Genomic DNA, 17036 nt, shown 5'->3' with positions numbered 1-17036 from the left:
ACTAGATAATTGTGGTTCATAAAGAGAAAAAAGAAAGGCAAGATATTGATATAGGGACAGAGAACTTGAGACAATGTTCCTACGGAGAATAAAACAGTGCTTGGACATAGCTCATGCAGGATGAAAAAATGGATTCACTCCTTTTATTTCAAAGTGAAAATCCAAGCCGGTTGATTTGCATGACTATATATATCAAATACGAAAAAAGGAATCGACACCATACTCATCCCAAATTTACTTAACATCTCGTAGTGTCCTCGTTATTGATGATGTACCAAACCACAATGTGTACTTTGAAACTTCCGCATGTTGAGAAGATGAAATGAAACAGTGGTTACCTTCCAAGTATATATCATTTTAAGTTGATATGGTGAGAGTGAATTTATATAATATAAACTTGAAAAAATGGTCACAATACTTAAAATTGACATACAATTGAAAGTATGTGTACATGGAAGGAAGCTCAAATAATGTATAATAAAAGTTCATCCATCTCCTTCTAAGGACTATGTATTGAAATTAAATTTTTCCTTAGTGTGAACACCGATTCTACCATCGCATTTACCATACCATAAGTAAAATTGGAAAAATTGTATCTACGAGCAATCTAATTGGATAAGGAATAGTAACAATATGCACTAGATCAATTTCGTTATAATTGGGTGATATTATCAATTATTGAATTAAATCTTGATTTCATTACAAAAGATTGTAGCTTCTTATTTTTCAACAACTTTCCATTAACAGCATTTTCTGCGGTATATAACTAAAATACAGCAAAAAAAATAACTCCCAACTTAGGTTTATTGTTAGCAGAACAGTTTTTGGCCTTTTGGTATGAAAGAACTTCATCTAAAATCAAATTTTTTTTGTAAAAGTGGGGCGTACCAATTGTTATTCTTGTCGAACATTAAATTCGACATTATCCTCGTTTCTCCTCATATTCTGCATGAAATCAAACTAATCTTCCTACAAATTGTATTCTGAATATTCCGAATTTCATTGAATTATGTGCAATTGACAGTTCCAAAGCATACTACAACTCTATTGTCTTTAATTGGAAAGAGTCTATTCTGATTCATGAGTCCTTTTAATTAAATCGAATTATTATCTACGTCCTCATCTTTTCGTGTAATTTTAAGCCGCTTATTTCTCACAAATCGCTCTAAAGATTGGTGGGTACGTGAAAGCAATTTATATAAATGATTTTGGAAAATCGTTGGGATAATTCATTCAATACCTCATAAAACATAGTGTTTGGATTAACATTAGTGAATTTACTGATTTCAAGGAATAGTCCTATATCTACTGAAATATTTACTTCCATTAAATGATTTTCAGTTCGCTTTGACCACTATGGTTGATACTGAAGTTAATTAGAGCACAAATTGATTTTAACCAAATAGCGTTCAATTGAATATTATATCATATATTTAACTATAGTTGAAATGGATGAGAGCACAGTTTTGATAGCAAAGGTCCTATATACAAAAGTAAATATTGGCTAGAATCATTAGAATTTAGTATGGAGATGCCGAAAAGCCTCGAATACATAGCAAAATTTAAATGAACCTAATTTTACCAAAAGATCTATCCTTTGGTGACGGGAAACACGAATTTTCTCCAAAGTTAATTATTAATTGAATAGTCATATAATATATTTTTGTGAAAATTAATTCATCGTCTGGGAAATATTAAGAATACATAAATATTCGAAAGCTCGGAAAATATATTAAAGTTAGTTAGTTCACTTTAGTGTTTCCTTGCCACGTTCCCATTAAAAAACTACTCATAATATAGCAGTCAAAGACTTCTTTATATATATATATATATATATATATATATATATATATATATATATATATATATATATAATATTTGTTCATTGACATAAAAATACTGGTATAATCAATTACATTGAGTTGAAATAGTTACTTCGATACACACATAAATAACCACAGAAACTATCTGTATGATATGTACGTGGTGACACATTTCATTAAATATATAAAAGGAATCAAGTACTTTTTCCTTAATCCAACTTAGCTGTTACATCTAAGAAATAAAACAAAACCAAAATGTGTTTCTATATAACATAAAATCATTATCGTATAAATATGGCATGACAATCAATGTACGTTTTAGGTTTGTTTTAGATCAACAGTTGTCAATTAAATCATGTATATTTCTTGGTCTATTCCTTATATAATAACTTTTTAGTTCAGTCTTGAATATTTTTAGTTTATTTTCTTTCTTCATATTATCTGGATGTTATATAATACAGTCAAAGTACAAATAATTTCTCTGACCCATGCTCTTGCTCATAAGGGGTACAACATACTTTTGTTTATTCCTAGTTTCATATATTTCTGTTCAAGTATTGTCATATATTGACGTATAAATGATATACAGGATGTCTCATAACTACCCTACAACTTTAGTAGGAAAAAAATAAATTATACTAATTTTTATATGTATTTATTAGTATGAATTAGAAGATAAGAAACAAAATTTTATTTTCTAAACACGACATGGTTTGAATGACGGCCATCACGTTGACGACACTCCTCAAACCATTTACGTACATTTTCAAAACTTTTTGAAGAAGTGGTCGAGTCATACTCCTAATTTTTCTTCAGTATTATTCCTAGCATTTGTCAAGTTTCGTGGATTATTCTCGTAGACCACACGGTTTTCGGTATTACTGTGGTGTAAATTGTACCGTTGTTTCAACCATCCATATATGGTAGCTACCAGTCACATTCGAATACTTGGAAAAAGTATACTCCGTAAACTAACATATTCATGTACAAGAATTATATGGGAGTACTCTTAGTCGTTCGTACAATTTCTTTACCAATTACAAAATTTTATACTTCTTGATAAATTTTCAGACTACTTAAATATATGCCGAAAAGTGAATATTGTCTACGTAACGAGATTATTCTGTTTTGTTGATTCAATTGACAGGGAAATTGCAATAAATTAGTAATTTCCGAAAGTTGAGGAAGAAAGCCGAAGATTTTCAAAATAAATTATGCCACACATTCATCGGAAATTATTCGTGATATTAGGAAGATATTATGTAGATTTCACCTCCTAGATCACAAAAATTGTAAAATTTCATATTAAAACGTTAAATTTTATCTGTCCGGTAGAGTTCTTTATTTAAAACAATGCATCTTTTTCAAGGCTCTTCATATTTTTTCTATCTAAAGAATTATTTTCTTCTATTACATAGTTGCTATTATATCATTAAGCTAAAATCTATTGAATAATTATTATTTATAAAATTTAGTAAATTGCAAATTTTGTACTGAATACACTGTTTACACCACCACTACACCAACACTCACAATTACACTGTCTGACGCATGTTACGATAACCACGTTATTGTCTTCAGAGACTAAACTAAAATTTAATAACTCCACACACCTGTTTTATACTAAATTTTCCCACCTATAAACCTTCTTCCGCGAAAATCAATTCAAGCTGAAAAAAACTCCTTAGCGGGAATAATCATTATTTGACTACTAAACTATAGAGTGGGCTGTAAGGAATTGACTCTTTGTCCCTATTTAAGCTACTCTTACATCTAGCAATGTAAATGCTTTCAAATTCTTCCAGCATTTTAGTATTGGTTACATTTTTTAACAACTTTACATTATCAATATTTTTGTCATGATTGTGACTGGCAGGGTCAAAAGGCAATACCTGATTTTTCGGTCCGTCCATATCTCAAATGTGGTCCTTACACCGGACAATAACGGATCTCTTAGTCTGCCCAATATACTCTCCGTCACAATCACCACAGATTATTTAGTATCTACCACTCTTTTCCAAATTTAGTATTTTATCCTTAGGATTACCCAAAAATTGTTTTGATGTATTGTTGTATTTATAAACCAATTTGAAGTCCACTCTGCAAAATATTCCTTCCAACCCTTTTGTATAGAGAAGATTGAAAGGTATCAGAGCAATTTTTCTTGTTTTTTAATTTGTGTAAAGAAAGAAGTGGTTTCACTTAGAGATTTCTTAAGCCTATGATGATTGATTAACCTATTTACAATTCTTTTATCATAATCGTTGAGTAGTAGCTTAATTAGGGACAAAGATCCAATTCCTTTTATATAGTTTAGTAGTAAAAGAATGAATATGGATATTCCCGCTGGAATCGATTTTCGCAAGAGAAGGTTTATTGGTGTGAAAATTTAGTAAAACACAGGTAAGTCAATTTATCAAGTTTTAGTTTACCTTCAGTCTCTAAAGACGATAACTTGGTTATCAAAACGCGCGACAGACAGTGTGATTATGAGTGTTGGTGTAGTGATAGTGTAAACAGTGTATTCAGTATAAATACCACCAATGGTTCCAGAAATTTCAGCTTAGTTGTAAATTTTGACTTTTCCCAGTGATTTATTCTCCTGCGACATAACTTTAGTAGCAATGACGAAGACTAATTTATTAAATTAATGTAATGCTTTCACTGGTTTAATTATTATTTAAAATAGCTCGGGTACAACAATGGGGCAAGTTCTCAATTATCCATTCAATTAGTCACTCATTCATCGACATAATAATATTAAGAGTTATGATTGAACGATCACAACAAATTCAAGTTCAACTCTTCAGACAGAAAATGTTTTCTTTGTATTATGAGAGGCATCGTTCTCACAGACAAATCTGGGAGTTTAGCTCCTTGTTTGTGCAAGAAAGTTTATATATAAGAGTGACTCATTAATCATAACACAGCATTCTCTATATTATTCAAATATAACGTTCCATAATTGCTAATTATCAGTCAAACTCAAGAGGTATAATATAATATAATACAATACGTCATATATCACAAAGAAGTACCTAATAAAAGGACTTCTTAAAATCAATATTCAACATATATCAACTATCATTCGATCATTAAAATTATAATAAAATGAAAGAAAATATCACAAAGAGGTAAAATGACCAATTACTATCAGTCAAATCTAAGAAAACCTGCATAGGGTCCAGTGAAAGGCAGTGAGCGATGAAGAGTAGAGTAAGACTGAGGCACATATTAACCCTACCCCTTACTCACTCCTCAGTGAGATCTGGTACCAAATATATAACCTATATACGTCTAACAGAAGTATGAACCGTTTGAAGGGTTAAATTGAGGTACTACGTATCAATCATCTCATCGATCTGTTATACTATTGAAGAATGAAATATGATTAAAAAGCAACGGCTCAATTTTCTATTGTCCACAATATCTGATCATTGTATGTATTACAGTATCAAAAAAATTATGTATCAAACATATTCGGAACGTCTACATATTATATAAGTGGAAACTGTTATGATTCCATAATGAAAAGTAAAAAGTGAATTCATGGAGGTTTCTACTGGCATTTGATAGTATCAACTCTACTACTACCAATTCCAGAATTCATTAGTTTCAGGCTACAAAAAGATCAAAGTAAATTTCGAAAATATTGTCAGACGTTCCCTCAAATTAATACCACTCGTACTTGGTCAGTCCATCTGATTTTTTGAATAATTGCAAATCTTAATAAGAAACGAGAATATTCACATTTTAATAGTCAGCGTTTGTGGAAGAGGAATTAAAATGGAATGTTGATAATCTTAGCCGGAATAAGAACCGTCTTAATTTATATAAATATCCTGAGGACATTGAAAACAGATAATTGTCTCTCATTTCACTGAACCAACCAGAGCGACGGAATAAAAAGTCTTGAATCATGGAGAACATTTTCTTGGATATGTATTAATATATTTTATAATTCCCTCAAATTTCTCATTTATTTACTGAAATATGCATATTAGTATATGAATGATGCCTTATCCAGGTTTTTAAGAAGCTTAATTTTCATCTGTTACTCATGGAACAAGGTCTACCTAAATCTTAATATGAGCCATCGTCTGAATAAAAATGTACAGTCACTATGATTAAGAAATAACAGACAATTATCGTACTTAAGAGTGATAGCAATTCCCGAAAATGACAATATTATATAATTCAAAACTTCTATTATCAAGACTTCGGCTACCATACGGATAAGTACCTATCGATATCTTTCTGTGGGTGAGTAAGAGTAAGTAACAGTTCACAGTTGTATCAATAATTAGATAATAAACTGAGTTTATCCTTGAAAATAGGAATATGTAGTGGGGGCGAACCTCCAGATTTCGACAATGCCTCACGGATAATACCTCAATAACTTAGCAGTAACTGCCTATATTCAAAAATGGATGTCAATGCTCCGTGTAGCGATATTGAGAAAGCACAAAAAAAGAATAACAAAAAATTATTAGTCAACAATAAATACCAAGGCTGCTACTTTTGCTTTTTGTTTTGAGATATGGCAACAATGATGTGAATATGTCCAATCTGACAGCGCCCTCAGAAATTTTGACATTTTTGATCGTGAACGCACTCAGAACGTATTGTCATTTGGTCATGAAATAGGATAAAATCGCGGAAACTGTCGTGAGATGATTTTTTATGACTTTCGACGTGGATTTAACAGCAGCAGTGTGCCTATCAACTCGCCAATGGTTAAGGAGCACCATCTCGTGCCTCCGTGCTTCGCTGGTATTTCAAATTTAATCTTGGTGGAACTGCGCTACAGGATGAATTTCGTGAAAGTCGTCCAAAATCGGTTGTTGTGTCAGAAAACATCGATATACTTTGAGATTGAGGCCTACTTAGTCATTAGATCCACTCACAAATATTCAATATTGCATGAACATTTGTCTGTTGAAAAGTTTTTTTCGCGTTAAATACCGCATAGTTTGACAATTGATCAAAAAATCTTTTGTCTATTGGGGTAAAGAGATGCTGAATTGAATCGAGGTGCTAAAAAAGACATCATAAGATCGTGACAGGCGACGAATCAAGGATCTTTTATATGAACCTGGAACTAAACAACAATCCACTGTAACGGTCTTTCAAGATGAGCCAAAACCAACAAAAGTTGTTCGCGCACTAAACAATTCGAAGCGAATGGGCACCTATTTTTTTCGGAATAACTGGACATATCGCCACCGTTCCATTAGGGTAACGAATAATAGTCAATTTTAAATGGTACACTAGTATTTGTTTGAAAGAAGTGTTCGAAAAAATTAGGGAAACCGCAGAAAACGTTTTTGAAGAGCTACAATATCGAATTGACGGGTCATTTACCATACAGTTATTGTTTGGCGAATAAGGATTTCTTCTTTTTCTCACAGATCAGAAATAAAGTGCGAGGTCAACGTCTTTCGACACCTGAAGGAGCGGATGATGCATTCAAATCACATATTTTGGAGGTACCTGGAGGTATATATGAATATTAAAAGAATGAGCAGCAGAATAGAAAATTCAAACGCAGAAGCAATATCAAAACCGACAAGCTGTGTTATTGAAATACTGTCAAAATGTATAATATTAAATAATATAGATAATATATGAAATTCTAGTGTATCAACAACAAATCGTCTTAAAGTCGAGACACACCTATCACGCATCCTTCTGATCCGACTACGATCATATACATGGAGGAGGGCGTGAGTGGCAAATGATACAAGAATTTGAACAGCCCAGTTGACACTTTTCCGACACGTGTCCAAGTCTACGCCTGCACAACTCCGATCATGCATCCGATGGTACAGTCTATTCATTTAACGCCTGCAAGACGCCTTCGGTTGGAATCAGCAATAATATTATCGAGTTTTTGCAGTGTTATTTTTTACTAAATTTGCAATATTGTCAGGTATAAAACCAGAAGAGAGGTGAGGAAGTATCCAGTACTGTATGACCAGACAAACAAACAGGAACGAAACGACGACTACAAACACATGATCTGGATAAAAGTTGCGAAGGAATTAAATGTCAAAGGTACAACTACAAATTGAAATACGAGTATTATCCTTACTTATTATATAAAAAATAAAGGTATAAATACAATTAATTAAAAACAATTTTATTGAATAGGAAGTACATTGTATATATATGTACAATAAATCAGGATGATAATAAGTGAGAGAGAATGTACCCAAAATCTTCGTTTTTCTCTGTTCTTTATAAAATGTCTCCGGTTTTCTTCGTCTTTCTCTTCCAAACAAAGTGCCACCACTACTAAATCTCAGTTGCTGAAATTTTTGGATATTTTACACACAGAATCTTTCGCCATTTTGATTGAATCTAGACGAGCGAGAGTAGCGAATGCATCGAGCTGGAGCTAGGACTCAGAAAGAATTCGGAATCGTATAGGAAATGTGTACTTATCCCTTCTATTCTTACACCGATTCGTTCTTTTGAGCAAAACCGGTGTCAGAGTGGTATATGACTAGTGTGTCCTAGCCTTAATAATTGCTACCGATAACGACAAATAAAAGCTGAAGCATATATATTATACATACTTCGGATACGATTGTGCGTCCTAAAAGCGAATCAGTGGGGGACTAGTATGATTGAGCACACATATCATACAAGCTTCCAGGTCAAATTCGATTTTCGATTAAATTCACCGCAAAATTTAGTAATTGTGATAAGGCAATGCTTACACTGTGTTCAAAAGAAGAAGGACAGAAACGCAAAACTTCCGTGAAGGATAGTAGAAAACGCAGATATTGGGGATATTCTGGTTGGAAAACAATATTTACAGAAGGTGATTATTCCACACTTTATCTCATTTGCTGAAGGACAAGACAACATTTTTCTAGTAATTTTTAAATACCGCATCGACAAGAAAAATGCTCAGTGACACGAATCCCCCGATACAATGAATAGATTGCACAATCGAGATGTATTGGCAAAAATTCGAACTACGTTGCTTGAACTCAAGAACAATTTACTCAGATACTCGGCCGACTGTGTGATCGCAATCAGATCTGAAGATGGCTCAAATGCAGAAGTAAAATGTTTGATATATGCAGGTAATCATTATGTGAACAATTTAAAAGAATGTGAACTGGTCGCTAGGCATCAAATAAAAGATATAATGATAAATACCAATTGCTCATTGGATATGCATGTCTTCAAGTTTCGCATCTTCGATATGTAACCAAACATTGATTAATAATAACAGTTTGAGTTTTTCTCCACTCAATCCGCCAATGACCTCGCAAAAATCTTACTCTCTACCTATAATTCAACCAACTAAATTATCGACACCCAATTATTATATAATAGCACTGAAGAAATTCTCTATCATTCAACAAACATCCCAACATGGACATAGATGGATAAGTTTCAACACTCTGGATCCTACCATACAACAACGTAGAAAATATCTTTATTTGATATTCCCTAGTAAAGAAAAGGAAATTCAACAAATTAACAGTATCAATCAAATAAAAATAATAACGGTCAGGATAGAGATGACAGTAAGATCAAATAATCTACAGTCTTGAAAATTATATTATCGACTTTTGATTTACAGAAATATGATATGTAATGATAGAAATTTATGTCAGTGGAACTGCTAATTAGAAATCTCTGACATAAATATTACATTTTATTTATTGGATGAACAAAAAGTTGATATCGCATGTTTTCCAGAAACACATTATCCACCTCAAGCCTGAATGCTTATCCAGGCTAAATTTGACTGTTATCTGCAGATAACGAATTGGCCACACTCTATAAACACATGGCAATATAATTTTAGCATTGCTATCTCAAAACTTCCATCATTGTCACAATAAGCTTATAATAATATATATTTCCTCCGAGTGCTCTAAATACGCCACGAGACGTCGTCAGCTTCAAATTAAAGATTATTTCAATTTCGCTTATCAGCTAAATAGAATTTTATTTACTAAATATAATGATATCTAGTGATTACCCTAATGGATGTATATCAACTAATGACTACCTTAGTCAAATTGTTTTAACTATTTATAAGTGTAAATTATTTATATTCTGTGATGAATCACATACAAATATAGCCATAGCTGTAACATGCACTTTGAATAGAATGAATAGAATAAAAAAATATTTATTTTCATTTCCAGTTACAACGAGAGTATTCGACATAATAGTATCTCTATCAGGAAAAGCAGTTTTATGTTTGAAACATATTTTCATACCGACATCATCCCTTTCTAATCTAGCATTTGACCAACCACGTCCATTTACGAGAGTGATACCAGAAGAACCTCGCTCATAAAGAAAACACAACAATTTTCGAGAAACATGTATTCACAACGTGAAGCTCCATATAGTTTTCCAGCAATAGTCAATTTGTTCGATACCCTTTTTTTAAAAATAATCATCAAGCTCTTCAAAATAGCCATTAAGTGCTGACATCATATGTTCATTTTTAGAAAATCTCTGACCACCGAGCCATTTTTACAAGTCTGGAAACAGAAAATAATCCAAGGGGTGTAAATCTGGTGAATAGGATGCAAGAGGTAGCAATTTATTGACTTGACCATTGCAATAACGTGTGAGCTGGTGTATTGTCTGGATGGAATTTTTTCTTTAGAGCCGGTTGTCCCTTCAGGTGCAAAATTTTGAACCCACGTTTCATCCATGGTTCTGAAAACATTGCCAAGCACTAGATGGAAACATCTTTACGACGCTGTTTTTGTTTCATTGCGAGCAAATGCAACAGCCATCTAGCGCAAAGCTCTCTCGTGCTCAAATTTTGAGTTAATATGCGATGTAGCGCACCTTTTGAAATGCCTACTATGTCTGCTAGCTCGCGCACTTTCAGTCGACGATCATCCAGATTTTCTTCAGCATTTCTGTAGTCGTTAGCTAATTTGGTCGATCACTGTGATACTGGTCTTCGCAGGTCAAACGGCCTCCTTCCAACTTTACTACCCAATATTATACCCAGAGTAGAATTTAGTTCAACTTTTATATTGGTTAGGCAAAGGCCTCTCAAATAAAATTATTGTATCACATAACAATGCCCTATTATTCCATTGTTTACACATTCACTGAAAACGTTGACTATTGGCCAAACAAATACTGAACAACCTGAAAGCAAATGCTATATAGATTGTGCACTTTCTGATACAGTGGTATTTTTAAAGTAACTACCGCAATCTCTAGGTAAGGGCAGGTAGTTCTAGAACCTTCTTCGTATTTATGTGTTGTAACTGCCCCTGCTATCCCCTGTACATATCCCCTGTCGATATATTTATATCTTTGTAGGTGAAATTCAACGTACAATAAAAAAGTGCTATTTGAAGTAGACTACTGTACTGAGATATTAGATTTTAATAAGTTTCTGATCGAATAATTAAGAAATCGAAGCCACTAATAATTTTTAATTTGATTGGTAGTTTAAAGTATATAAAAGTGTCACCTCAACCACAAAAAATCATTCACAATAACTATTTTCTGAGATCAAAATCCACACAAGCTGCACTAATGCTAGAACCATTGTTCCTAAATTTTGTTAAAATATCCAGGAAGAATATGGATGCATTGCCTTAAGATCATTGTGAAAAAATGTTAAAATAATATTTGCTAACTTTGTTTTACATTCCGTTGAAAGAAATAGTCGTATATTCATTAAAAACTTTAGATTAGATGTATTCCTCTATTAACTACAACTCGTTTCATTATTAATCCAGGAGAATTTCAAAATAGTATATTCGTAATTCACAGTTGCTATAACCATATAAATTTTTACCAAATTTGTATTAGCTCCGGTATCTTTTTATGGTATTAATCATTTCCCGTTAGAAAAATGACCAGCTTTTTTCAAGCGCAAGATACCATCGGCCTAATCATCAAAATACTTTCCATATCTCTCTAACGGTAATATAGAAAGTGTTGAATAATGATCATTGGAACAAATATAATTATGTCAGTCACTTTCTGCATTCATTCTAATTAAATTCATGTCCGGCTTGATAAATCATTATTTTATTTAATTAGGTTACACAGACATTTTTTATTTATGGTTTTTGTTCACATGTCAAATCAGTATTTATAGTTATTATAACTTAGGAGCCATCCATATAATGAATTACTTCTTTCCTGTGCGGGAAAAAGGATACTTCATAACCCAGTAAGGTAGATTGACAGTTTTCGATTAACTTATTCATTATTAGTAGAATAAAAATGTATATATCAACGTGTCTATATGATTTGATTGTAGTTAATGAAATCGCCCTGGAAGGTTCCGATGAAAGCTAAATTTCCTGCAGCTAAAGTGGACTCTTGATACATTGTCTGGTTCATATTGTGCAATGAATAATTCTGATGATACGCATGCAACAAATTTGAAACTACATTTTTTTAGGTTATGCTCTCCTCTAAACATCCTTTAGCATCTGTGGTACTCTTCTATCAGCCATGACGTTTCACCATAGACACACTTGCTTTGTTTTCTGCTAAAAGGGTTAGGTTAGGCAAACTTTTGACGTAAAAATAAAAAATGTACTTTTCGGGGTTGTTTCAAGCAATAAATTTTACAATAATAGAGGGAATATCCCCAAGTGTTTATTCCAACAGGTTATACTGTACAACTGCATTATCTGTAGGTAATCTGAGTTTCATCTGAGCAGCCATGTAGCCACGAAGATTGGTACAAAAGTTTTGATATGAGCAAATTAAAACAACTTACCGATTGAGGTACCTCCAAAACATGTTATTTGAATGCATCAACCGCATCTTAAGAAGAGAAGAAAATCAATCAATCAATTCGTTATTTAGACTGTTCAAGAACGTTTTTGATTTAACTGATGTGTGAGAGCTCACATTGTCGTGGTAAAGAATGATCCGTCTTCTGCGATTGGTTTTCCAGATTTTTACAAACACTTCTACAAAACAAATGCTAGTGTACCGTTTAGAATTGACCGTTTTACGTTGCTCTCATAGAACGGTAGCGACATGTCCAGTTATTACAAAAAATCTAGTTGACGACATTTGCTTCGAAGTGCTTCGAACACCTTTTGTTGAATTTGGCTGATTTTGAGTGCCCCATATAGTCGATTATTGTTTGGTTTCAGGTTCATATGCGAAGATCCATGATTAGTCGTCTATCACGATCTTAAAGACATCTTTTGTAGCCCCGCGATTGAATTTTTTCAACATTTATTTGCACCAATTGTCAAATTATGCGGTATCCAGCGCGTACAAATACAAAGAAATGGATAGTGATTTTGCGTGATTTTTAATGAGTAAAAAACATTTTATACAATATTTCAAGACCTACACTTATGGACGACACCGAAATTGTGCCGAACTGGACGGAATTTCTTATTTTATTGTTATATACATTTCTGAAAGATACTACAATACAAATCTCTAATGTTTGTAGCTCTTTCTAAATCAAAATACGAGAGTCTTTGTTGAAATTTTTAGATCCTTTTGTTAAATCATGTGAATCAAGATTTTTCGCAACCTTAATTTTATCTTTGTTGAGGATGTCGTATAACAACCCGTAAAGGTATATAATAAAATATGTTCTCAAAATTTCAATACAAGCTTCCTAAAAATGTCGATTAAACTATTTCCAGACTTTGCTTCGGAATGGTTTTGGAAAAAATATTTCACGATATTTATTTACTCATACCGTTATATAACTAGGATATCAATACCTGACGAGACTATGAAATTTTTATGTTTAAACTGATTGATTGTCAATAATTTATTTGTTTACTATCGCTTTTCAATGGGCATGTATAATAGTCCGGGAGCCAGTGACCGTTTTTGATGACCAAAACCACAAAAGCTGAAAACTTGTCCTAAGCTTTATTTGGTATCACCATTAAACGGCTGCGGCAGCCTCCCACACATGTAAAATAATAATTAAAAAAAACTAATACCGCAAAAGTTGAAATTTGGTAAATTTATAGTTAATCACTTAAACGAAAAAAACATCCAGCTTCATATTTAGTGGGGGAAAAGTGTCAAAGACTCTGCGCATCGGCATACGCTTGGGCGCGTTGTATCTTTGAATGCACCAGCTGGACACTTCCCTCCCACTAAATAGAAAGCTGGATATTTTTTTCTATTAACTTATTCACTTAACTATTATATTACCGCGTATAATATTATTATATTATACACTGTCTCACAAGTTTATGAATTTAAAGGCTATTAGTAAATATTTACACATTTAAATATACATAATAAACCGTACAATACATAACATTAAAATTAGAAAAGTAAAAAAAATAATTTTAATTATTTGAACGTTTTACTATTAATTATTTGAATTTTTTTCGTATTTATTTACAAGACTATATACTAAAAATAAAAATAAACAAACATATTATGCTATTACGCACAAAATAACAAAACTATATAAGAATTTATAAGAATTCGCCATCTTCGCATTCATTTCCATTGGACTCGTTGTCGCTTTCATTATCGATACCAGCTCAGATCAGCTGGTATTGCCTCTTAAATGTAACTGAAAATACTTGGATTTGGAAATATCCTAGCCACCTAAGACATAATACTATTCTCCACTAAATGTCAATAAGCCGAATCATTTTAGATACCCTCAATGAAAAAAAGACCAATTATTTTGTCGCCTATTATTCCAGCCCATAAATTCAGTGTTTCGGGATATTCGGTGTGGGATTCACCAATATCTACGATTATGACTCCGAAATGATGGCATTTGGGTATAGGGAACATCAGATGAAAGATAATAAGTATTTCGAAAATAAGTATTTCTTAAGGATTTCGAAAAGCAAAAAATATACAGCGTCATCCATTTGAAATAACAAAGTTCATTTTTTCCGGAAAGAAAGAAAGATCTGACAACAATGTAAATACTACCATAATACCCACCGTATAACCCTAGTACACAAAAATTTATAGAAATTGTTCAAGCCGTTTCCGAGATAATTGAGGCGTTCTATATACACTACATATGAAAACATTTGTTTTCTTAAACACAAATATGTTGGAAAAACAACAATGCATTGACAGGAATCACATCACGTCATATATTTTAATTGATTTTGTCATTTTTCACATAGGATTTATTCCATATTTCCATATATGATTTTTGTATCAATGAATGTAGTAACATCTTTAACAGGGAAAAATTGGTTTGTTTGAAGTCCATCAATATTTGTACCTGTCCAAGGTTAAAATTATCCTCTACATGCTCGAGTTTTTTACCTATCTATGTGGGTATAATTCAACGTATAGTTACATAAATAAAATATTTTGAAAGAAGTTACATGCTCAAATATTGATTTTTGATATTTTTTGTTGGGATATTGTAAAAAAATTGGATCTTCCACTGTAAGAAAAGCCCGAGATGAAAACTAGCAAACACTCCACTATCTGAAGCTTTCTACGTTTTCGATGTTTCTAGACATTGATGTATGTATAATCACTCAATTGTCCTATACGGCGATCTTTGCTAAGACATTATTGGTATACAAGTAACATCTATTGGGTACAGGCCTTATCACGTTTTTTAACATACTAGTTCAATTGAACCAGTCCATAGATGAATAGGGACTCATATTAATCAGTCAAAATGAGTTCTCATGAAATAACAGTGATATCATGATGAAACGACTTTATTTTGATAGTTACATTTTTTTCAGGGAACTGAACGAGCTGCGTAAACCTTCGATTGATAATCCAGAAATTCTCAGATTTTTCCGTTACATGAAAGCTGCTAAAAATGGTCAAGACAAAGAAGAATGTGAAAGTTATAGAGGATGTCCATCGCTTGCTTCAAATAAACCTAGTCCAGCCATGATCACTACATATAATGATATAAATAAGTTAGTTTCAGCTAGAAATTTGGGTTAGCCAGGAAAAAGCTCGTAGTTGTCGTAATCAAGTTTTTGATATTATTGAGAATGTTCTGATGGATATATTTATTTATTGAACCCTTGTATTTCATCAGAATATTCCAATAACGTTTGAGGCATGGAATATATACAATATACTACGATATTTAGCTCAAAATTGTCTTGTTCTGGAATTAAAAGACTTGTTAGTTGCCATAGTGTTTTGAATAGTTTTATTACCATTTTTATATGAAGTTATTAAAAACATATGTGTCAAAAAATTCTTGTCAAATTTCAACCCCACTAATAACCAAACAATGTTGAATTCATATTACAACAGAAAATATAACAGAAAACTTCTGTATGTAGACTGGGTCGTATAATTTGACTTAAATTTGATAGTTTTATCATCATTTGTTTCTTTTTAATCGTTAAGCTTGTTAATTAGTATTACCAATCTCGATTTTGCTCAAAAAGTAATAATATATATTGGTTGCTTCAATATAGAAATGTGATGTGTTTGATTTTGTTAAATGGTTAAACTGTTTTTGTTTTTTATTACTGCCAAATATCAAATCTTTATTTTTCGAAATTAGTTTGATAATTGCAATAAATTAGTGCAGTTGAGAAAATCTTCCTAATGTTGACATTGACTATTTTACAATATTATTAACGTAATTGGAATTAGTTTCCTGATGCTTTGGAGCAAAATGAATCTACACCCAGTTCTTATTCATGCCTGTAGATTTTCATCATTTGATTTGGTTAAGAACCAATTGCATAGAAATTAAGACATTCAAGAACAAATCTTATCAAATTGAAAAGCAGTATCGTTTTGAAACAAGATGTCTGTATTCGAGAGATCATAACTTTACTTTTACTTTTCTCACAAAAATCCAAAATTAATACTCAATTAAAACTTTCATCGAAGGATTCTTATGAGGGTGGCTACTTAAATTTTTAGTTATGGCAATACTGATGTGAATATGTCAAATCTGTAATTGCTACCATGAAGTTAGAAATTTTCAATGGTGAGCGAAATTCATCTTGGTCAGAAATTTCTATAACTTTTGAAGTGGACCAAACTAACGGCAGGGTGCCGATCAAATTGCTTTGACTTTTGATGATTAAGCTTATGTCGATTGGTGCAAAGAAATGCTTAAAAAATTCAATCGCGTTGCTTCAAGTTATCTATAAGATCGTAACAGGCGACGAATACCCAACAACAAGCGACTGTATGGGTCTATTTAGTCAAGCCAAATTCATAACACATAGAAGATCATTTGTTTGTCAGTACTGCTCGAAACGATCAGGAAAA

General features: G+C 32.2%; 1 protein-coding gene across 1 annotated transcript in view; it reads left to right on the top strand.

The window, feature by feature from the left end:
* LOC130444160 (uncharacterized) overlaps positions 1–15797 on the top strand; it is a 45141-nt gene extending 29344 nt beyond the window's left edge. Inside the window, exon 5 of the mRNA XM_056779201.1 lies at positions 15527–15797. Within this exon, the coding sequence (XP_056635179.1) occupies positions 15527–15737 (211 nt within the window). The 3' untranslated portion in view covers positions 15738–15797. The remainder of the gene's footprint in view (positions 1–15526) is intronic.
* Positions 15798–17036: the final 1239 nt, after the last annotated feature.

Source organism: Diorhabda sublineata, chromosome 5, assembly GCF_026230105.1.
Source record: "Diorhabda sublineata isolate icDioSubl1.1 chromosome 5, icDioSubl1.1, whole genome shotgun sequence".
Lineage (NCBI taxonomy): Eukaryota > Metazoa > Arthropoda > Insecta > Coleoptera > Chrysomelidae > Diorhabda > Diorhabda sublineata.
Note: the sequence above shows the minus strand (reverse complement) of the source record. Positions and strands in the feature narration are given on the sequence as shown.